General features: G+C 37.8%; 1 protein-coding gene across 2 annotated transcripts in view; it reads left to right on the forward strand.

The window, feature by feature from the left end:
- Positions 1 to 25,074, forward strand: part of AMMECR1 (AMMECR nuclear protein 1) — a 97,863-nt gene that overhangs the window by 63,727 nt on the left and 9,062 nt on the right. For both annotated transcript variants that reach the window (XM_053956174.1, XM_053956175.1), the window contains 2 exons: positions 17,478 to 17,592; positions 24,866 to 24,956. In XM_053956174.1, the coding sequence (XP_053812149.1) occupies positions 17,478 to 17,592; positions 24,866 to 24,956 (206 nt within the window). The remainder of the gene's footprint in view (positions 1 to 17,477; positions 17,593 to 24,865; positions 24,957 to 25,074) is intronic.

Raw genomic sequence — 25,074 nt, forward strand, 5'->3', positions numbered from 1 at the left:
TGTCTGAGCCAAAGCTGTGTTTGAAAGACATTTGGAAATACATAAGTACTGAACACATTTATTGCATACACATGTATATTCATATGTAGCATATAATCTATAGCATATATGTGTTCTGAGTCAGAACTGGGCTGAAGTATATTAAGGCAGTTCAGTGTTCAACTTCACTTTACAAATTAGAAGATGTATATAGATATGTATATATTTATGATGGTCTTGCCCTCCAGAGGTATTGATAATGTTGGATCTTAGAACTTCTTTTTGTTTTCAAAAATGCTTTTGTTAAAATATAAAATTAAGGTATTAGCACAGTGATCTTGAAGTACTTACTCATTACCTCTGTTGCAACTGAGACAAAATTATTTTAACATATAGACATTTTGTACTGGCTCATGGATTTGCCTGCCATATCATTTGTATATAGATGAGATTTTACTGAAACTTGGAGCTGTTCATATTTCTAAATTTTATCCAAGCCAATAAAAGCTAGTTGCTTTGAGTGTGCTTGTAGACACTGACTTAACAAATAACAAGCACTTTAATTTGGGTAAATCCTAAGATCTGTTCTAGTGGAATATATGTTTATTAGTAAAGCGGTTTGTGGTGTAAACCCACGATAACAGAAAGTCCAAATGAAGTATATAAATCTGAATTTATTGAGCCAGACTTAGTTACTCTGTGTGAGTCAGTTCAGTAAATAGGTCTGTAATGATTTTGTGCACACAGTGCCAGGTTGTTACTTCAGGGAACTGTTGTTTAACAGAGCTGTTTGCTGCGTTCTCTCGAAGGGTAAAGCTAAATACCATACTGGCTCTGTAAGTGAAAAAAAAACCCAAATTTTTGTTTTAATGATGGGTTAAATGCTTCTCCTTATTTTGTTAGGAAGGAAAGTCTTGTTTAGAAGAAAGGAGCATGCCCTAGGGAATACATGTTTTTTGCATATTGCATGTGTTGAGAATGTAGTGATTCTGCCTTAATTTTTTTCTTTATTTAAAAACAATCAAAACCAAACAAAACAAAAGACTGGTTTTATAATTGTTGCTCTATTATTCTGTTATTATGAGAAAAACCTTGCTAGACCCTTGGACCTAATGGTAGATAAGTCTGTTTCCTTAGCAACACTGCTTGAAAGAAAGCAAAGGAAAATGCCACAAATGGAAGGACAGTCCTTAGATTATTATCTTTATGAAAGGAGGAGAGCATAATGATGACCTCCAAAGCTTTTTCAGTAGAACCAGGATTATCAAATATTGAGAACCATTTTACTGTTTTGCTGGGAAAACTGAATTATAGAATATGAATGCTTTGGCACAGGAGAATGCATTACTGTGTTTTGTAGAGTGAACTTACTCTTGGAGTTCACTGTTTATGAAAGGTATCTGAAAATCAAGGAAAAACAAATTTTATAATTAAAATTTGCTACAAAATTGCTGTATATGTATAAAATGGCTCACTGAAGTTTAGAGGGGGTTTTACTGAGACTTAAACTTACTGTCATAAGTTTAAGGTCTCAGCAGTAGAATTTGGTGTAACTAAGGAAGTGGCCATATTTGAAATACTTATTTCATCATCTTATTTAATAGACATGCATTAAAAATTGGGAGTTTCAAAAATGTACTTTTATAAAAGGCATGCTTAGGAAAAGACATGGTCAAGCAAGATAACTTTCATTAGTTAATGTAACTTGTGGTATTTGGAATAAATCAGATGTTGCTGGAATTTGATTGAACTGGTGCTATCCAGCAGTTACTCAGACTTTGCAGATGGGTTTCAGGGAGGAGCCATGTCATTTGTGATTCCAGTCTTTCCCATGATGATCTTGCTTTTCATGTTCTTCCCACACAGTCTCCTATTATGTGAACAAAATGATGCATGCCCTGTAAGTTCAAAGACGAGTTCTAGTTGAGTTGAAACATGAGTTTGGTTCTAAGTCAGATATTTGTCTTTGGATATTACTTGACAGAAATGTTTGGGAGGGGGGGTGGAGGTAGGGGAACTGGCCACCTGGCTTTCCTAGCAAAGCTCTATATTGCCATAACTTACTTTTCCTTTACTAGTACAGGTAGTTGTTCGTATTTCATGGGTTTTAGTCAACTTTTTAATCTCTTTATATGATAATCCTAAGGAGAACACTATCCAAAAATTGTCTAAAAATCTTTTATAATAACATTTGCTTTCTTTTGAGACTGTTGGTGACTTACTGATTGCTGAAGTGCTGCAAAGATGTGCTGAGCTATGGGCCAGTGCTGCAGAATACAAGATAGGACTGTGCTCACAACAGAGGCAAAGGTGGAGTGTGTCTCAGAGCACTAACATTGTAAAGAAAGGATTTGTCTATTTGGAAACAGGACATAATGGAAAAAGTTGGCATAGAAATTACCTGCTTCTGGGTGAGTTTTTCTCTCTGGTTGTTCTCAGCTTAGCAGGTGTTAATTTTTAATATAGAGCAAGGGATGTTTTCCACAACTTTCTTCTGAGGGTAGTGAAACATCTCACTGCACAAACTGGCCAGTACTTAAATGTACTAAATATGAGACATCCTGAGTAAGACTCTGGGAATTGAGGTGCAGCTGTGCTATGTTACATAGCTTGCCCAGTAGAAGTGCACTTTGGCTCAAGGAACTGTTTTTTACTGAAATCTGATGTTTAATACCAGTTAGCAGAGATTAGGCAAGGTCACAGGAAAAAGAATTGTCTCATGCTTACAAGCTGTTAAAATCTTTAAACTCTGCAGCTTTGTGTGGGAGGCACCATGGGAAAGGAGTCTCTATTAAAGTTTTCAGTCTGTCAGCACCTCCTCCATTTAGGTGTTTTCTGATGCTTCCTTTTAAGACTATAAAGAAGAAATAACACAAACTGGGTGTGGGAAACTGGGCTCCAAAACCCTTGTTATCCTTCTTCACTTTAACACAAAGGTGTTGAAGCTTTTGAAATTGTTTTTTACCATTTTCCATAGATCAGAGTAATCAGAGTTAGAATGCTCTTGTAAACTGTAGCAGTGTTTTCTGGAATTTTTTAATAGTACTGACAGATACCTGTTTCTAAAATTTGTTCCTGTTGACACCAGGAAGAAAGAAGTTATGTCCTTTACAAGAGCTGTGCAGTTAAGATGGTGGAAAAGCTCTTGGAAGAAGAAGAAATAGCCTATCCACTGCTGGAACACAGGCAGCCATATAAATGCTGAAGAATGTCTGAAGACATCTGAAGTTAAGCACATTTCTGAGGTAGTCCTAAAGTCTTAGAGGCCCAATCACTCTGCACTATTTCAACTTATATCATGTGTATTTGTGAGCAAGTGACCTCAGAGTGGGGAGGGAGAAACAACACACAGTAAAGTCTTGAAAGATTTCTTGAATTTCATCGTTTACAAGTGACTGGAGTTTTACAGTTCATTGTAGGGGGTATATATAGTTACCTGAAAATAACCAGGTTTTTCCTTTCTAACATTAATTTTAAAATGTCATATTAGGAACAGAAGCATTCCAGGTTTGTCTCTTTTCATTGAATTGCACGTGCACTTTTCAGATTCTGCCATTTTCAACTGTACTCCTTAGAAAAATGTATGGAGTGCTATATACACTCTAAATGAGTGTATATTTGTGATAGCCTTTATTTTAGAAACAAACTGAATGTACTTTGATTATTTTTTTAGCTCTGTAAATAACTGTGTGTTGATGCAGTTCACAAAGCATCTAGTGCTGTGAAAGTATGTAAATAAACCATTATTTAGGAATATTTGTTGTATAACCAAAAACTATTTCTAATCTCAAAGATTCCTACTTTTGAGTTTTCAAGACTTTTAATTAAAACTTTTCTAAATACAGTTGCAATTTACATGTGGAGAATAGCTTTTGATCATGGTGGAGAAGAGCTTTTTTTGGCCATCAGTACGAATTTCTGTAGGACTGGTAACACTCAGTTCTTCAAGCAAGGATATTTTCTGTGGGGGAATGGTGACATGTGCCTGTGTCATAAATATAATACGTAGGCTACAAAGTGTCAGCTCACATGCTTAAATTTAGGTTCCCTGTTCCAGTGCAATGGTATAATCTTTATTTCTTAGTGCAGATTACTTGCATTAAAGGGTCAGTTGTCAGGCAAGCAGTCTCTCAGGTTGGAGAAGTACAGTATATAAATAACTCCCACAAGAACTTGGGGAACTGGTGCAGGTGTTAAGAAGTGCTTTGCTGAGCCTGGGCACAGCTCCTGGGAACTTCTCATCTGTCAGAAGCTGCAACCCCAGCTTCAGTGAAAGAGCCCTTTGTGATCCTGGCAATTACTAACAGTTGTGGTTTAAGTCTGTATATGAAATCAGGTATTGCAAACTTTTAGCAGCAAGGAAAGGTGACTTTTTATTTTTACTGTATTTTTCAGTTCATTGGAATTCTCTTAGTTTTGATTTTACAGGGGAAAAGAAGAAAAGCTCCTGGGCTTTTTTTGAACAGTACAACTTTCTGGTACTTCTAGTTCAAGTAATTTTATGACTTCTGTAATACTACAAACTGAAATAGGTGTCAAGGTTCTTGTAACATGCAATTAATTTGCTACATTAGATACCAGCTTAATTGTGAGTAACGTTCTCAGTGCTTTATTGATAAATAAAAGCCAGATTAGAAAGGCATTCACATTGGTACAGTCAAACAGTATTTCTTACTTCAAGAGACTCTTAATTTCTTTCATTTAATGTTGCTAAAGTGAATGATGTAGAATTAAAATATATATAGTATGTAATAAAAGGTTAAGCAAGTATTTTCTTCAAATACTGCCTTACATCCCATTTAACTGAAGCATCCATGTAAAGCTAAAATATAATATGACTCAGTTGTTCAAACGTTGAAAGAGATATGTCTGTATGGAAAAAAAAAGTTCTGTGTCCATATGTATATGCATTTAACAGCTTCAGTTCTTGTTTAATTAGAGTTAAAAGAGCTGCTTGTGTTATCTCTAGGCCAGTTACTTCCAGGTATTGTTGTTAAAGCCCCACATGTAATGTGTTCGTTTGGCCATGAAGAAAAAATGCTTGTTATATAAGTGAACACAAGAAAGGAAAAGGAGAAATGTAATTTTAAAGTAATTGAGAGGTCATTGTAACCTCAGTTCTACAGCAGGGCATCACTGCTTTTCACCAGAAATATTTTACATGCTCTGTCAAGAAATTGATGCTGGTTTTGTTTCTGTTCCAGAAACTTCTGCACGATTTGCAAGCTGGTTAGCTGGCCCTTTCTCATCTGTGCTGAGGATGCATTCTGCAGTTTGCTCACTTAGCTACAGAGAGGCTTTTTTCCTTTGACCTAGACTGCTAATCCCTCATTGCAAAGAGCAGCAGCTGTGCTTTGTCTGTGTAGGTCTCTGCACCGCATGCAGCCTCGTTTGCCAGGGCCAGCCCTCTTTGTGTGCTCAGCTTTTTCAGTCACTGAAAAGGGTGACTTTCTGGTTTGTTGCTCAGAAAACCCTCTTCAGGTTTGTGGAAGTCTACAATGCATGTGTTTTTGGTTTTTTTTCCCAAAAATATGAATTTCCAAGAGCTGTTACATATGATTTCACAAGTCTGTGTTTGACTAAAGCATTCCTGACATTCAGGAGTTGAAACATTTCATAAGTTGCTTTTTAAAAAGGTGATAATCTATTTCCATTTAAATATTACCCACTTTAGATAGATGTGTTGAATTGTATCTCTAATGGTACAGTTATGACTAAACCAATTTTTTGTGTGTCCCCACTGTATCCTCATTTACCATTGAATAGCTGGGCTTCAGTTGGTCTTGGTACAAGTCCCATAGTTAAACATATGTGGCAATGCAAAATGTTTGTGGTAGTTAAAAGCTGAATAGACACATGGACAGAACAGTCCTTTCCTGGTTTAGGCTTTACTGCAGTGAATGGCAAAACTCTACTATCTTCAAAGGCAGAAGAATTTGGCCTGTAGTTTTTCTAAGAAGATGTGATTTAAAATATCTAATTCATAAGCAGACTTTTCAAATGTATATAATGCTGTTGATTTAAATGCAATCCTTGAATACTTGAGTTAAGTTTGAGGCTACGGACAGATGTAGCCTAACCTGGACCTTTTGCCTTTTCTTCATTTCAGAACTTCCTTTTCATTCTACTTCACCTATTTTTATTTGCTACTCAAAACCTGGTTTAGAGTGAAAAACATTCCGAGTGACAGCTGTCAGACTTGGAACTGAATGTACTGTTTAGCTGAGCTTGCAAACATTCTGTTGCTTGGGCATCTTGACCTTAGATAAGAGTGGTTTGTGAGTGCCCCATCCAGGCAGTTCTGTAAGCTGAATAGGTTGCAGGTGGTACAGAACGTGCCGCCCCAAGTAGACAGAATTGTGACAGGAATCTGGAAGGAATAAAAGGATGAAATCGTGACCCACTCGCATGAGCGAGAGAGAAGTGGCAGAGTTGCTAAAAGGAGAATAAGAAGATGGCTTACAGACAACTTCTTTGTGTGTGGAAGGTAGAGGGAAGGAAATTCAGGAAGCAAACCTTCCAGATATATAAAATGTGTTTATGTAACTAAAACATACTCTATTCATGCTTGATCATACCTTGATTTGCTAATGAGATTCATACATGAAATAAAAACCTGCACATGTACAAAATGAACAGAAAAAAGCCTTTTTGTTGCCTTAAATAGGAATTAAATTGTGTTGATGCAGCAATTCTGATAGCTGCATTCTAGAATAGTTTCATGATAGCAGGAGCAAGTGCCTAGAAACCAAAAGTCTCATGATGTAAGGAGGGACCATTTCTTTCCCTGAGGTCTTGTTACATGTGATGTGCCACAAGGGACTCATCTTGTGCCTGTCTTTTACTGTATTTATAAAAACACAGAATTAGTAAGATGCTATGAGCTCATTTATCATCCTCTACACTGTCAGCACTCAGATCTGCAACTCTCTGCAGATGTACTTGCAAGATGTGTAAGAGATTGTGTTTAGCTAAAAACCAGTTGGTTTGAACATAATCCAAGTTGAGTTGTGATACTGATGGAACACATTTGGGAAACAAGCCAGGATATTAATCTGTGTTCTGTATTTTGAGTGTTCGTATTCCAGTCTGTAAGGCAGTGTGGACTTCGGGTTGTTCTCAGTTTTTGTGTTTGCTGAAGAATTTGAAGACTGTATCCTGTCACCTTTTATTTTTCAGACTGTATTTGCTAATACCTTCATATTTCAGCATATTTTCTTGTCTTAATCTTTTTCTGTGAACCATTTACTGCAACACCTCACATAAGCAAATACGATTGAGCAACCTGGTCTGCTGGAAGGTGTCCCTGCCCACAGCAGGGGATTGGAATGAAATGATCTTTAGGGTCTCTTCCAGAGCTATTCTGTGATTCTGTAATATTTGTCCTTCTAAACTGATTTACTGCATAATCTACTACACCTATTGCTTTCCTTATATTTAACCTGATTATGTATATTTAATTTTCCATCACTGTGATTTCAAAGTCCTGATCAAAAAACAGTTTCAGTGTTTGTGGCGAACAGTACTGAAACTGAGCAATAAAAATTCAAGTATCATATTTTGATATAAAAATGCAGTGTTTCTGGTGAGAGAAGAAATGTTGAGAAAATGAAGTACTCTTTTGTTCTAGAATCTCAGCAGCATAATTAAAAAAGACCCTCTTTTTTACAAGCTGCAGGCATTTGGAGATGTAAATGTTTAAATTATCTTCATGTATTTATATATAACTATATTGCTGACACATTTAGAAATGTTTTTCTGTATGTACTTAAGATGAAGTCTTTTCAAAGTTCATAATAAATTAAAATACCTCATTAATTTGTTCTTTTGTAAAATTACAGCTTGAATGCAGCTTTAGAGGGGGAGCAATATTTTGTGAATTGTTTAAATGAGAGTTGAACTCAGCTATTATGTGGCCTCAAAGATTTTTGTCTTGACTTCAGTATCTGTTTTGGAGTGAAATAATGTTCTTAGGTCAATATTGAGAGATGTGCCGGAGATGTAAAGAATTCTAGAGATTTCTTTCCATGTTCCTAGGGATTTGAGTGGCTAATGTTGCTCAAGCTGTGTGGTTCTAAGTTTAATTGAGCAGTTCATTTTTGTTCATTATCTAAACTTTGCCATCTGCTGGAAAGCCTTTTAGTGACATTATAATTTAGTCCAGTTGGAGCTCAATTAGATTTTTCTGACTAGTCTGTTATCATGTATTCACCAAACAAAAACCTACACACCAAACCCTGGTCAGTTTTGTTGCTCAGTTTTTAAACAAGCATCTTTAATCACTGTGACAAGCCTACTGTGTTATGCTGGGAGAACGTTTTAATTGCTGTGGATTTAGCTTTTATGTAGCAAACCAAGACATTTCTGTGGGAATTGACACCTTTCAGCTTCCTGAGTGTTTATGACAAAAACAGTCACACGTTTTTGAATTCCATTGTCATTTATCCCAGCAGGATGTATGATGCAGGGACAGGTGAGGGACAATACAGGAAAAGGCAGAAAAGAAGCTGCCCCCCTATGAAGAAACTCCTGTATACAGCTGCTGACCTGATGTTCGGGGTCTGTGCTGAGCAATTCCCAGTGCAGGCACCTGTGGGGCAGTGGATGTGCCAGACTGCCTCGTTCTGTTCCTGCAGGATGGAGTGGATGGAACAAGCAGTTGCAGCTCTCCACCTGCACCTGGGCAAATGCACAGTAACTGCTCACTCTGGGCTGTTGTGTGCTCCAAGCTGCCCCTCTCTCACTGTCCTGTGTGATGGGAAGATTTTGGATTTAGCATGCCTCTGTCAGGGTGTAGCTCTGAGCTGTTACTGAAGCTTTGCTGTGTCTTGAAGTTAACATAATTGAAGATTTTAATTTTTTTTCTGATGTAATAGGGTATATTGTATAGTAATACAAAATGATACCTCGTGCCTGGTAGGTATCCTACAGGCTACCTTTAGCCTGTAGGACTAAAACTGTGAGAAAAATGGACTCTTTACCTTATTTAGCCTTTTGAAAGGCCAGTGAGTCCTTTAGAACCACAGAAGTACTATAGTGTAAGATTTCTGGTTTCAAGAAACAGTAAGGAAGTTAAAGCCATAGAAACTTGACTCTTATGAATGTAATCAGGAACATACAATATCACTTTGTGAATCTTCTTAGTTTTAACTGAACTTTTTGATGCGAGCAGGTTGCAAGTGCTGTGACTTCTGTGATCATACTTTTGCACTTGAAGTCCATAACAGCACGTGCACAGAATTCTGCTAAACTGGATTTTAGGGAACAGTGAAGAACCTCTCCATATAAGCCTTTGTTGTTTCCCTGATACTTTATGTCAGAAAGAAAGAGAAATTAATTTCAGGCATCATGTCCACACAGTATAGCAGCATCATGGCAAAATTATGAACTAGGTTTATTTGGAAGAACCCAGCATGATAGAATATTTCTCTTGTCAAAGTGGTAGAAAAAAATGTATTTGTTTCTTTCTGCTAAAAAGCCCTGAATTTACGGGTGTGTTGGTTTTTAGAGCTTCATGTTTGTGAGCTTGCTTTTCTTAAAAGAAATTTAGTGATAGTAAGTCCGTGAGGAGTTGGAGTTTTCATCTGCTATGTACCCAAGGCTGACAGACCCAACTGAGGAACCAGCAGTAGTGAAACCCCCAGGAGTTTCAGCCCATGGTCACTGGGCAGGTGCACATTAGCTGTGTGTCTTAACAGGTACTCACAGTGACTGCAGAGTCCTTGAGCAGCATCTCGGACCGTGTCAGTGCTTCGTGTGTGCTCTGGAGTGGATCTGTACCGTGTAGCCAGAATAAGAAGTCAGATAAGGATTTGTCTGGAGATTTTAAGTGCTCCTAGAAATATTCTGTAAAGACTTCTTTTGATTTATACAACTGGTGGACTTTTTTATGGAAAAACAAGGGCCCAGAAGCTTACCAGCAAAACCAGTGTGGTTTGATTTTTAATTGTGGGTCTGGTTTCCACAATATATGTGTGTACATAAAAATACTCTTGAAGCCATTAAATAAGGAAAACATACAGACAGCTTATTTTCAGAGCTGCTGGCTGTCTAAAATAGAGACTTAATTGTCTTATGTAGCCAACATAGGTTGCCTTTTCTGATGAGCTTTTCTAAATGCTTAATCTATATATGTGCTCTGATTTGTCTTAAAAAGAATGGTATTTTTTCAAAGCTAAAATAACTGTCTAAAATAGAGCAGCAGGGTTTTCCTTCTTCCTCTTAAGTTACATGTCTGATTTCAGACAGACTGGGAGAAGAGAGTCTTTCTGGCATACTTCACTTTTTTGGAGTAAAAAAAAATGAAGAAATTGATTCAAGAAGCAGAATGCTAGATCAGTATTTTTTTTGTCCCACTTGGAATTCTGTTACTGTTACCTGCTGCACTGTGCTGATAAAATCAGCTGAGAACTTCAGACATGTTCTTCTGTGCCACACAACAAGTGTGTATTTCTTTTTTTATCCTCTGACTACCATTTAGCAATATAATGTGCAGGCAGTATAAATGTTGTTCTTTCCCTTTCTGTCTCCCAAATGTAAGGGAGGGTTCAGGAAAAACACGTCATTCACAGTTGTTTTGTTTCCTGGAAATTTTTCCAGTCTGACCCAAAAAAAGAGCAATAATATAAATAAATGCTTTTTGCTTGCATTCAAGTGATTTGATGTTATGTTTAAATTACTCTTTGAAATCTCCATTTAATTTGGCAAAATTCTGCTGGTCATAAATAAAAGTCAGTAGAAGGCTGACCTGTGGGTTGTGTTGGGCTGTCTGATGGCTTATGCTGACAGCTAGGAGGATTGTATTCATAATAATTTCTACTTTCTGAAGTAGAGCACACTCTGCCCGGCTTTTCTGGCTTAAAAATTAATTGCATGTTGTGACTTGGAAGCTGTTGGTTTTCTCTGGTCTCTGCCAAACCGAGCTATGAGAACTGATTTTCATTAGGAAAATACTGGTGGTCTGCTTAAGTGCTCCTTAATTGCTTCCTCTTGAAGTTACTGAATGAAAAAGTAAAAATCTGAACTAACTTCACTGCTCAGTAACCTAGTAATGGAACAGTAAATACTGTCTTTTGTTCTTGTTCTGAAACCCTGACACCAAGTGTCTCTTGCTGTTGTCTTTCTTCACTGTTCCCTAAAATCCAGTGAGTTTGCCACTCATTAATTTAAGAAGGTTTTGAATATCTGGGCCCTTTGGGCTGAATTCATTGACGAAGGGCCATTTCTTTGTTAAATATATCTTCAAATGTAGTAGTAATTCTACTCAGCTTAGTTGGCTTAGTGAAAAAAATTCAAAAATCTCAGGGTTACACTTACTGAGCTAAATAAAGAGCTGGTAGGATTTAAGTCTTTTCCCTACCATCTGAAAGTAGTGCCAAGGTACTACTTTATCAGAAGAGGGTAATAGTTTATCAGAAGAGGGTAATAGTTTGTAAAATAAGATCTTTAGCCTACTTTTCATATGTCTACTGATGATATTTTAAGAATTGTTTAGATGCCATAAAGTTATGGTTTGGTTTGACTGTGTTCTATAACTGGTCAAGAGAAAATTTATTACAATAGAGTGAACTAAAAAAGTAATGGAAAATTAATTTTTAAATTGGATTAAATTTATCAGTTCTGTTTGATTAAGCTTTTAGGAGCTACATTTCTATAGAGAAGGACGGGCAGACTGAAAGAGATGCAGTCACAAAAAGTAGATTTTTAGGAATCAGGGATCTTGGATTCTGTTTTCAATTCTGTCACTGACTCAGTGTAAGCCTCCTAAATTGCATGAGTCACTTAATGTCTCTGCCTCATTCACACTTCCTATAAAAGTGAGTATTATTTACATCATGCCCAGTGTTTGACAGCTTCCTTTGCATCTCCTCCTCGTGTGTCATGTTTAAACCTTCAAAGTAATTTCCAGCAATGTACAGAACTGCATCCAGTTTTATCTAAACTCTGTCCAGTATAGGTCTGTAGATGTGACTATCCCCAAAAAAGAGCTTTAGTGGGAAATTTCACTGTTAATGTTTGTTGTTAAATAACAATGAGTAAAACATTAGGAATTCAATTCATTTAATGCCACCATTCATCTGCATTAAAATCCTTCTTTACTATTTTTGATGCTTATATGCTATCAAACTTTTTTAAAGGATCTTTTTAATTCAATCACAAGGATTTTGAGGCATTTCTAAACAGAGTAATTAAACTCCACTACTACTTATTTCCCTAATTTGTGTTCTACTGTTTGTTTCCCATCTGCCACATCACATGTAAGAGCCCTAGGTTCTCAAGGACTGAAGCTGACTTTTTTCTTTTTAAGGCATTTTTATAGCCTACAGAAATTATGGATGGAGAACACAATCATGTATTTCATTTTGGTTCACCTGCACACATACTATCATTTCAGGTTGTTCTAAGAGCTTCTCTAGTAATATTTTATAGAAAACAAGATGTAGTCTTAGGAAACATAAATACGTAAGGAATATATATATTTTTTTCAAATCATCATGCTGTTTATCACAGAAACTAAAAATACTTCAAACAATTCCATTTTCGTTTTATACTTTCAGTGTCTTTGAAGTGTTTGCAAAAAAGTTGCAAGCTTTTCTATATCCCACATGCAAAGATGAGTGGTCCTTGGAAAATGAAATTACTGATAAACATTTCCTATCCCAAATAAACTTCATTTGAAGAAAAGCTGAGATTTGTATAGTATGGCTCAGCTGAAGAAAAACTGATAGTTGAGTAACACTTTGTTTTGGCTTTTTTCCTAACTGGCAATGACTTGATCTTAGGACATCCAGGACTGCATAAATATTTAACTAGAAAGGCCATGCGTATGTGTGCATGCATTTAATGTCTAAAAATAATTTTCCTTGAACAGGATTCAATTCTGACTTTACTTGCTTCACTTTTTACATGGAGCAGACTCTGTGAATGCCCTGTGAATGAAAAATGAATGCCCTTTTATTAGCCAGCTAGAATTCCCCTTGCTTGGCACTGCCTCTTTTCAACTCTTCAGTACTATGTACTTCCATTTAGTCAGCAGCAATATATGTAATCAGTTTCTGGGCATGAAGGAGTAAAGAACAGATGGCCTAGGAAATGCTTTTACAATTATTGGACTTTTTCTTTAAAAGTAGTTTCAAACTCCACCTAATTTTTCCAATTTCTTTTGCTGATTATTTCCACTTACCCTTCCTTAATTCTAAATTTAACATAAAAATTGTGGAGTTAATATTTTTTAAACGTGGTATTTAATATGCCAGATTTCATTCATTCTTCTAACAGAAGAATTGAGAGAAAAATACAGCATTGAATAAAACTGTACAATCAAATTCTAAGGCTACAAAAGTACAGACATGTACAGATTCTCCTGTGCCAGATAAGAATGTTGATGACACCACAGTTACATGGTGATTACATTTTTTTATTCTGAGTTCAGACCAGTAACAAGCTTTTGAGGAAAGCAAGCATTGCCTTGTCTTGTTTTCTGCTTGCTGGGAGTTGGTTACCAGGAGGCACATGGCAAGTGCAGTGACGTGTCAGGGGAGGCTTAGGTCTGAATTTCCATCCATAGATGGTTGTAGAGTGTGTGAATTGGATGGTAAGGGCTAAACTGCTGCCTGTAGAAACTGTTTGTCTTTCTTCCCAGAACAGGAATGGCAAAAGGAAAAGCTCATGCAAGAATTTTTTTTTCCTTGCTGAGTAAGTGTTGACATCTATTGACACTTCTGAGATTGATGCCAGTCTGTCAAACATTGAGAGCTGAGACTTGTATAACGTGGAAGCTGTCCTTGAGGAACTGCTGGGCACCATCCACTTGTTCACTGGCACCCTCAGAACAGTCATAGAGTTGATTTATTCACTACCCACAGAGATGAAGTTTAAACTCAAGGATGATGGCTGAGTTCTGAAGGGAAGCATCTCTAATGCCGTATGTCTCCTGCTAACCAGGCATTGGGAAATGCAGAAATGAAAGCAGTTCATCTGTGAAGAGTTTTACAAAGCTGGTGTGCTTTTAGGCCTTGCAAAGCTATCTGGAACTTACTGTAGAGTTTGGACCATGGTAGCAATAATAGAATGATTGAGAAGATGACTGGTATTCTAACTGTAATATACAGCACAATAAAACAGATCTTGGTTTTTAAAGTAGTATGTGATGTCCAAACTCATTAGGAAAAGGTTACAAAGTTTTAAGATAGTTCTTCTAAAGCTGGCACCTTGATAAAATTTTTGTTTCATAAATTTTGTTAGGAGACTGTATTTCATGTGTAGCTAATCAGTATATGCTCTCTTGTTGGCATTTCCCTTCAGTAGGTTTTATTCCAGGTCCTGATTGTCAACACAAGTTTCTCCAGGTAAATTTAGGTTTTACTTACAAAACAACAGAGGCAAAGCTATTTTGAAAGGTAGATAGGGTCTGAAGACAGAGAAGGGAGGAATAAAATCACAGTAATATCTGTGTAGAGTTGTCACAGTGGTGTCAGAGGCTGTTACTCAAATCTCTGGTCTTACTCTGCCAGGCTTCTCACTTACCTCCAGCAGCAGGAGTTTTGAGACAGGATCTCTGCACCAGTGTCAGTAGCAATATTTTAGTTCTCCTGAGGAGGTTCCATGAAGAAAAGGTATTTGTGCCAGTGTCATAGCTGAAGAATGGACTAGGCCAGCTGAGCTTGCTGCTCAGTGTGTGCTGGTCACTGCACCTGAGCCACTCGGCTGCCTCTGTGTGCCTGAGGCTTTTTCACCTTTGTGTGCCTTCCTGCTCCCACTGCTCACCTGAAGCTTTCATATCTCAGCTTTTTATCAATATTTAAATATGTCATGATTTTGCTCATCTTGTTTCAAGTCATTAGCTCAGCATTTAAGTGGAGTAGCTGAGCTGGGGTGTCCTGCACAGGATGAGGGGTTGATGATCCTGATGGTCCCTTCCAACTTAGGATATTCTGTAGTTCTGTGAGACGTGGCTTACACAAGCATGGGATGAGGTTTGTTTCTGCACAACTTGAAGAATGTTAAGTTACAGATGCTTTATCATCTAGCAATGCCAGTGCAGCAGATCTTCAGTGAGTGGGAATTTGCTGGAAACTTCTACTGCTACCTTTGTCTGCAGCACACAGACAACCTTTGCCTCAAAAAGTTGAAATTTACAGTAGATTTTGGCAGCTATAGGAATTGGAATTCAAAGACAAACTCCTAGTTCCAAGTTGTGCAAAAAAGAAAAAAAAAATCTTTTGAAAGTTTTAAAGTCTTGCAATATGGGAAGTGTTTTGCTTGGTAAGAGGGTTGCAGAAATTTCAAGAAACAGATTTAAAGTAATATTAGCAGTATCTATGCATACAGTTGTTTGTAGGGATAACTGAATTCCTTGTTTGTTGATAAAATAATGCTTGTCTGTCTGGGTGCTTCTCAATAGGGTGTTCACATAGATTGGTTATGTGACAGAGATGCAGGAGACCTCAGGGAAATGAGCCATCTGCAAATAAGCAAACCTGTAGTAGCACTGTATTCGAAGAGGATTAGGGGTTCCAATAATAATTTTTTATTAAAAAGGGGGGGTAAGATAAGTGTGTATACATGAACTTAGAAAATAAAATTCAGAAGAGCTTTCAAGTACAGTGATCTCATCTCTGTCTCAAAATACCTAAGCTATAAATAACTGGATTCCTGGAGAGTATTCTAGGAAGATACTCCTGGACATTTGCTGTGACCATGTTCTTGTACTCATTAATTTTGCTAGCTGCTGTTGGTAAAGACTTACTACTAGATAGACTTAAAACTAGATAGACTTTTGGTTTGAGCTGTCCCTGTGTTCTGAGTGTCCTCCCTTTACATATGTATATTTATTTATTTTCCCCACCATGTGGGAGGATTTGAAAGCTGAATTAGGTTATTGGTATTTTGAGATGTTGTTGGTATGCTGTGGCTATAGGAGTTATCTCTGTTACTCTGAACACCAGAGAGCAGAGAATGGTAACTCTGCCTGGTTCCAGCAGTTCCAAAGCTAGCCTGGAAAATCCCATCAGCATTACCTGCTTCTGATACATCTTCAGTGGAGATCATTAGTTAAATATCATAGGCCTTATGCTTTAAATCTATTTTAGTGTTCCCAGTTCTTCTCAGGCCTGTGTAGAAAAGGACTTTGTAGTCTGAATTCAATACTGTGTTGTGTTTTGTAATATCTGCAACAAAAAATTTGCCTCCCCCCCCCACCCCAGGAAAATGTAGGTCCTATTTTAACTCTTCAGTTTATGGTATTAGTTCTTGATGGGAAACTATTTCTGGTTGTACATATGATGATTTCCTCTAGTTAAACTTAACATGTGTTTTTTTTCTCACATGTCCTTATGTGGTCTGCTGTAATGAAGTTCTGTTACTCTTTATAAAAAACAGTGAATTCTGGTGCAGAGCCTGCAGCCATTATTCTAACACCATGGCCATGGCTGTGATTATATCAGCTAAGGGGCACCCACTGGCTCTAGGCCAAATAAAACTATTAAGAACAATCAAATTTTTAGATGAAACAATGAGATACGTGAAGAGCTTGGGTGTATTTCAGGAAGTCTCCTGAATTCTCTTTACTCATCCAAAAGCTCAGTTGGCAGAATACTGTTTTTATTGGAGATGGGCATATTTGTATTCACATCTTATTTCAAAGCTTAAGAGAATAAAAGATTGAGATGCTATCGTCACATTAACCCCTTTGCCAATTTAACTGGTTCTTAACCAAACTTATGCAAGTAGGTTTTTACAAGTGTTCTTACTCGTGGCATTGCTTGCTGTGTGTTTCCAGACGTGCTGGCCTGTGCACAGGTAGCTCCCTTGGTGTGGATTTTACCCCAGTAGGTGTGTTTGTCTGTAGAACGGTACATCATCCATGGATTAGCTGTTTGCAAGCTTCCCTCTTACTAATCATGACATCTGCTTTGCAGAACCTCCTCAAGTCCTGTAGATTTACAGGTCTGTAGAGCCCTTGGATGTTTTCACCTTTTTATATTCACCTTTGTTAGTAAGCATGAATATTAGTCTTTTTTAGAGAATATTCTGCTTGTTTGGATTTTTTTTTCACTGAATAATTAAATTCTACAATTTGATTACTGTATTAAGTGTTTGATCACTGTCGGCCATAGAACTTCCCCCTTCACTTTGTGCTGAGAAGTTTAATCCTTTTTGAAAGGAGTTAACAAGTTGCAAGTGGAAGACCTATTGCTTCTGTAACTTTTTTTCAAAAGCTTTCTGCTTCTGTAATAATAAAATTGTCACAGTAGCAAAATCAGCTCAGGAAGGAATGACCCTCAGATCATCATCTGATTGGCCAGCCAAGAACCAAAACAAATGTCTAAGGAAAAAGTTGGGAATGTTGATCAGAGTGTATGTTACACTGGTGACTGCGTAATCAAACTGGTCATCATTTCATCAGGATTTTTTTTTTCTCCTTTACACTCTTCAGATTAGATCCTTGAAATTAAAAAAAAAAAAAATCCTTTGAAATTCTGTTTTGTCTTCAACAGTGCCCTTAAAGATAGTCGTTTCCCCCCAATGACGAGGGATGAGCTGCCACGGCTTTTCTGCTCAGTGTCTCTACTCACTAACTTTGAAGATGTGTGTGACTACATGGATTGGGAGGTAAGAATGTCAGATATCTTTCTTGAAAATTAACATCTATAGCTGAAGTAACACTGTTTAAATGATCTGCATGTATTAGTGTAGCTGTCACTGTTTTGCACTCTGTACACATGGATATGTGCATGGATTCAAAAGACAGTTTTTGATAAAACTGTCGTCAAGTCAAGAGTCTGAGCTGTGCAAATGCAATAAAGTAGTGGGTTTGCCCACATAGGCACTCAGAGTGGTCTGCATGGTTGTCTTGATGTCTAAGACTCCATGAAGAAAAGTGTTGTCTGAGCAAGTGTGTCCTGAGGCCTCATTGGCAGCATCGACCTGGTAGATCAGTCCCTTGACTCTGGAAAGGGGTGTTCCAGTATGGAAGTTACCATGATGTATACTTGTAGAAACAAGTACTGCACAAAATTGCGGTCCCAGAACAAGCTGCTTCAATTAGCTTGTAGAGACATTCATCTTCTCCCAAATGTCATTTACTTTCAGAGTGAGTATCCTGCACAGACCTCCCAAAGCCTTTGTGCAGTGAGGCCACATAAATCATTGCTCTCACACTGCTTACGCATGGAACTGAATCTATTCTAATTGCCAGGTTCTGGGAAACCTGCATGCATCCTCTTGGAACAGCAGCATAAATGAGATTAAAAAGCAGATGCTGATGTGTGTATGACAGTGTATACTGATGGAAGTGTTAGTCTGTAATGTTCTTTTCCCCAAATTATTTAGCATTAGATGCTTGCAGAAAACAAGGTACTTAAGATGAACTCCTCATCTCAGCCATCGTATTGCATTCCTCATTCCTCTTTGAATCTATTTTTGAGTGGACATAAGAAAAATTTTGAAATTGTCATAGAATAGCAGACATTATAATGCCAGACTCCACAAAAGCTACAATACTTGCCTTTAATAATAACTTAGCCTGATTAAATATTTAGAACTTCTTAGGAGAAAAAAAGGCTTTCTGTTGTTTTTAGAGATAAAAAATGTATATTCAATAACAATTGCACTTGTTAGCCTGCAGTCTCAGAAGGAGGGTATGAGCAGTAACCTCAGCATTACAGATTTTACAGTAGCTGAAAATTGACAAAAGATGTTTTTCCTGTTCACCTCGTAGTAACAAGGGCTTCTTACTTTCTGCCATGCAATTCTGAATTGAGATGAATCCAGGTTTTCTTTGGGGCTTGTGAGCATTTTCACCATAATGAGAAATACTCATTTTTTCATGTAGTGTCAAACCAAAAATAAATCTTAGCAGAAACTGTGTCTGCATTCTCAACAAGAAGCTTTTACAGAGCCATTTGACATTTTAAACAGTGTTTTCACGTAATCAAACTAATAACTATTACTACTATAGCTAAAAATCAAAATTGTAGAATTTTTCTCCTCTATTAGGTTGACTTCTGATAGCCAGCACTGTGATATTTTAATTTCATTTATTATAATTTATTAAAAATCAGACTGTGAATACACTCAGAAAATGTGAAGTGCATAATGAAATAGCATTTAGCTCTTTGCATGCCATAGTCTATAAATATTATTAGGTGCTGTTTCATTGTCTCAATAATAAATGTCTAAAATGACCCAAGTATTCATCCTTAAGGAAAAGTGGAAAGCAAAGCCTGAGTTCAAAAATCCACTGTCCCTTTCAAAGACTGGTTTTAGCTTTGTTCCTGGGGTGACTGCTGATTCATAACTAATATTGATTCATAACTAATATGCAAAAAAGGAGGCTTTTACTTTCTATGCCCTTTCTATATTTTGCCGCAGAATTTGTGAGACTTTATCAGTGTAAGTAAGCATAATGCAGAACTCTAGTGTTTCTGAATTCTGATTGATTTTATGGATTCTTACAGTTGTTCTTATTGGAAAGCCCTGACTTACAAGGGAAGAATGTAGGGGCCAAAAATATAAAAGGCCTTGTGTTGCTTAGTTGCTCTCTCCTATTTCATTTAAGGTTTTCTAATGATGAGTTGTTAAAACCCTTCATAAATTCCTACAATTCTAAGAAATGGTCACAAACTAGATTTCCATGCAAAAGGACCCAGAGGAGGGGGGTGATATATAAATATGAGATTATAAAATTTGTGGTTGTTAGTCCTTAAAAGAGTGATTCATCACTGTGTGTGCCTGGCAGCAAGATAGCTTATGTCACCCATTTGTCTTTTAAGGGAGTTGCAGTTATGCAATATTAATGGCAAAAGGACATTTCAGGATGTCTGGAGTATGATGTAAAGAGAGATTCTGCACCTTTCATCTCCTGTCATGCTGGGATCATCCTGTAAAACATCAGCCTAGTTAGGAGTCCCTGCTTTTGTAGGTGTGTTACTGATGACCTTGTGGGAGCCAGGTCAGCAATTTGCTGACACAGGTCACAATATTTCAAAATTGCCAATTCAGACAACTCAGTGCTCTGAGGGGCTTAGAGACAATGTCATCTGAAGTCAGGAGTGAAGCGCTCTGGAGACAGCAGGAGTGTCTTCTCTGTGCTGAAGCAGTGGTGGATGTTTTCTCACATTAAGGAATCACCTTCCCAAACAAAATAAATGAATATTTCAGCTGTAAAAAGCAATGTGAGACCCTTTTGCAGCAGAAACTTCCATCAAGTAAACAGGAGATCTGTGTGAATTCACTGTTGTTAGTTCCAACATGACTTCTCAAATTACTGCATTTTCATTAATTAGGGGAAAGTACACATCTTTAAAGGACCACTTCAATGCCATGTTCACAAGGATGCTTCCTGAAATACAACTTAGCATTCTTACATAGCTGTGACTTTGTCTGAATTGCAGTGCTGAACAGATGTAGGGCTTTGAAAGGTACACTGGGAGTGTAAGAGCTGCACCTCCAGTTCTGCTTCACAGAGCCCATGACAGAGCACTGTGGTCCAGTTGCTGCTGGGATGGAGTTGCACAGCCTTTCCACCTCAGAGAAATGGACAGCATGAAAAACTCAAAGATGTGGGGTTTTTTGGTGATACTACTGCTCTTTTATTAAAGATCAGACAGCAAAGGACTAGTTACAAGACAAGTCATAATGACCACTTATTTTTAAACATGTGCTATTGATAGCAGTCATTCCTTCCCTACATAAACTAATTCAGACCTGCTGATTCAGATCCTCTCCTCATTTTTTATTAGAAGATCCTAAAGCATTGGAATTGTATGTAATTACAACAAAGAACTTTTTGGCTAGACTCGAGCAGTAGCTCTTCCTTAAAATACCTTGAGAGAGCTCTTTGCCCCAAAGTTGCTGTTCTTCAGTAGAGTACAATCTGCAGAATTGTACGTGCTGTCTTGATACAAAAGGCCTTTAACCTGTGTGCACTGGTTTAAATATTAGCTTAAATAGTTGTAGCCAATAATGTTGACTGAAAGGCAGCTTTTCATTGTTGACAAAGGGGTATATTCAAGAGTTGTGGAAGTTCTTTCCTGCCTGCAAGTGCAGCGACACCAGTGGCTCTCAGCTTCTGTTCTGTAGAACTGAGAAGAAAGTCTGGATCTAAATATGTTATTCTCTTTGGACAACATTCAGCGATTCCATGTATATAAATGAATGATTATGCTTGACATGAAGTAAAGAACCAAGCTCCTGAGGAGTCTTTTGCCTCTGTTGTTAAATCAGAATGTCGTATTTAGATGCTACTAAAGATGGTCAGAAAGAAGCCAGCATATTTGCTGCAAATGTGGGGCTAAAAAGCTGTAGAATTGAGCTAATGCCAAGTGGGATCAGCTTCAAGAAAGTAGCAATAGTCACTTAATCTGAAGGTTTTCATTAACAAAACATTTGTGTACAGCTGTTTCCATAGTATTAGTAAGGTAAATAAAGGGGAAAGTTACTGTTCTGTGGTATCACAAGGAATACTGTGGAAGTTCCAGGCCAGCTTTTTTTGTTGGAAAAAAAGGAAGAAACCTTTTTTCTAGGTTGCTGCAGAGACTGAGCTGACAAACGAAGGGCTGTCCCTAACCCAGAGCAGGGTGTCACAGTGCCACTGGCATGTGGGCACAGGCTGTGCATCAGGTCTGGGGTGCTGGAGAACCCAGAAAATGAGTGGACATAAGGAACAGGCAGATGCTTGTTTCTGACACCAAGGGGGTGTTGCACTGCTCCAGCTCTGGAGCATTCCATGTGGGTTCTCTGTAACAGGCTCTTTGTTACCTGCTTTAATGTATTTCTGAACAACTGTTTTATAATTAATCAATATTAAACTAATTAGTGGTGATTGCATGCAAATAGCTTACAGATTTCAGTGCAGTAGATATAACCAAACAGAAACATTATTTGGATGATAATTTACTCCACAGTGGAGTCCACAGAAACCTAACTGTCAACAAGGCCTGATGTTTAGGTGCTTATCCAAATTCCCCGTGGACAGTCTAATGAGAATAATGTTATTTCTTCCTCTCAGTATGGTTGGAGAGTCAGTCCAAGAGGAACAAATTAATGATCTGTTTTTGGAGCCTTGGGGCAGACCAGTCCACCAAGAGAGTTGCTTCAGCTTTGGCGTCAGAGGGGACATTGGAACCATTTTTTCTTAGATGTATAAAGAGAGAGGTATTGTGAGCAGTAATCTGGCTAGTGCCATAGGCACTTGGCAAAAAAATAAATATAGCATGTACATGTTTTCTCTCATCCCAAGGTGTATAGGAATAAAGAATTCGTTTAAAAATACGTATAAATGAATATGAATGTGTTTAAATACACAGCAAAGTCTGAAGTTTTGTAAAGGTCATTTCAGAAGTAAAATAATGCAGTTTAATGCAATCCTTAGATGTAATGAAAGGTCTATTAATTTAATTGATATTGTCACTGTTAATTTTAGGTGGCCTCTGGGCCACTTAGACAACTGATCAGAAAGTTTATATCTACAAGTACTGCTTATATAGGACACAGTATTTCATGCTGTAAAACTCCATAGAAATATTGTCAGAGATTGTTTTTTTGCCTAAGTCTCTCTCCTTATCTTGCTTTCCTCTCCCAATAGCAACAATTTAAATAGGTTCCTATCCATGTGGGAGGCTGTGGCAGCAATCGTGTGGTCCCTTTTCAGCTCCAGAGGCTACCTATAGACAGTCATTTCCCTAATGAATGGTAATAGGCAAGGCAGAACTCCAGCTCTATGTGCACAAGATTGGTTTGTTTTTCTAAACTTCACAGACAGATGCTGTTGTTCTACAGAGTGCTGCCTGTAGTGCATCAGTATTTTTAGTCTGAGAAGCAGACCTGAGGCTGTGTAGGAAGGTGTGTGCTGGTCCTGGTAGCTTAATGCCATCCACAGACCCAGCCCTTACCTCCCATCTTGGAGAAGGCTGTTTTGGGAAAAATCACAGACGTTTGCATCAGTTGAACACCAGTCTCTTGAGGAAAATAAATTCCACACTGTGCCCATGCCAGGCTTAGTGTGGATCATTTTTGCTTTGCTTGTGTGTGGCTTCCATTTATTTAACTCAAGCCTGCTAGCTGGAATTGAACAATGAAAAGCTGTTTGTCCTGCTCAGCTGCACAGTTGGAATTCATGCTCCACAGGACGCTATGAAATTCTCCCCTGCTGTACATCCCTCTTTCTACAGACATGGGCCTAAAAGTCCATTACAATGGTTAATGGGAAACATCCAGAGCAATGATGCAACTTGAATGTTGCATCATACTTCAGTACATCACTAGTGCTCCTGGTTAATTGTTCATGAATATTGTGTGGTCACTATTATGCAAAGCACTTGTGTAGCATATAGAATCTCATATTCTGCAGGATTTCAAGGTGTGCAAACCCTGGAAATATTTAATCTTAGTACTGAATATACAGTTACAAAATCACCAGCTGCAGAAGCTTACTGGTTTGGGCATAAACTCTGTAGGCTGTTTTCAGCTTCTAACATAATTTCATTTTATCTTCAGGCCTTTGGGGTTATAATTGTATCTTCTGAGTATACAGATCTTATCTCTCTAGTGATTGTATATATCCATGTAATGAAAGTCGGGGTTTAGGAATGTTTGGTAATGAAATAACATGTTAAAAGTTTTGTGAATGTTAAAAGTCAGTGAATTAAATTTCTTAGTCACAAAATTACATTTTTCCTATTTATGAACAACGTTAGATTCATAGGGAAGAATGGTTGTGGCTATGGCCAGCCACAAGGGACTCTTCCTCCCATTTCCCCTGCTTGTATCATATATAAAGAATGAAAAGTTTAAAAATTAAAGTCTTAATATAAACAGATATGTTAATTGAAGAAGTGGTAGAGCTTTGTAAATATTTCTTATTTGTTTTTTGACTGCCCTACAGTTACAGTAAAGTGAGTAAATTGTCAGTGAAGAAAATGTTACAGCATTTTTTTACTAAATTTGTGTCCACAAGGATGTGCCACACCAAACAACGTGATAGCCTTTTAAAACATTGACTCATTTTCACATGCAGTGTTGGATTCAAGTGGAAATAACATCTTGGTTATGTGGGCATAAAAATGTCCATCTAATAATGCTTTGTGTTTGTGCACAGAATTCAAAAGCAACTGAAAACCTTCTGGCAATGGAGTATCTTTTATGGCCTGATCCCAGTGCAGGTACTCTCCACAGAATTATTGTAACCTGAAAACAGGGGCCTTAAACAATGCCCTGGAAAGGTGTCTAGCCTCCTATGTCGTTTTCTCCCAATATTTTTGGCATTTTTATCTGCATCTAGCTCCTTGGTATTAGTAATCTTGGTTTCCGTGCTGTCATTTTGTCACCTTACTAAGAACATCAGTGCTTAGTAGCAGAGAAGTAGGAGTTTGAGGCTGGGTACTTTGTAATATTTCCATTTCCTCCTCATACATGAGGAGAAATTTTGAAGGCTCCAGGCTTGAATCCACAGTGTGACAAATCTTTGATCACTCAGTTGCTGCTTTGAACAGAATTAATGTTCTTAATTGAAGCCTCATTAGATTTGGCAGCTGTTTTGCCTGCAGATTGTAGCTGGTGACCAGGTGATTTTATCAGCAACAACATTGGTGACAGTGTTAGAGGAGACAGAACAACTTTAGCTCCTCAGCTGGATTTCCTCCAGCCCACGAATGAAGCTCTGTGGTGGGGAGCAGAGGAACATCCTGTGTACCTGTGCTGCTGCTGAGCTTATCGTGGCTGTAAGTGAGCACCTCTCAAAAAGATGACACCCAATGCAGTGCCGCCTCCCGAAACTCTGTGAAATGCTGTTAACCACTGTTGATGTTTTGGATTTTACCATGTCAGTTACCGTGTTGTATCTTTTCTCTGGTAATGTACTAATGGAGCTGCCATTCTCTTGCAGGTGGGTGTCCATGGCATTAGGATAGAGTTCATCAACGAGAAAGGATCAAAGCGCACGGCCACCTACTTACCGGAGGTTGCGAAGGAGCAAGGTCATTGTTGCACTTTATTTCATATGATCTGGTGAAGAATTCAAACATACCTGTAAATCTAAAATGCAATATTTGACCTTGCACTGATGTCAGATGACGGAGCAGTGTTTAATTGTAA

The sequence above is a fragment of the Vidua chalybeata genome, chromosome 14 (genome assembly GCF_026979565.1).
Source record: "Vidua chalybeata isolate OUT-0048 chromosome 14, bVidCha1 merged haplotype, whole genome shotgun sequence".
Classification (NCBI taxonomy): Eukaryota; Metazoa; Chordata; class Aves; order Passeriformes; family Viduidae; genus Vidua; species Vidua chalybeata.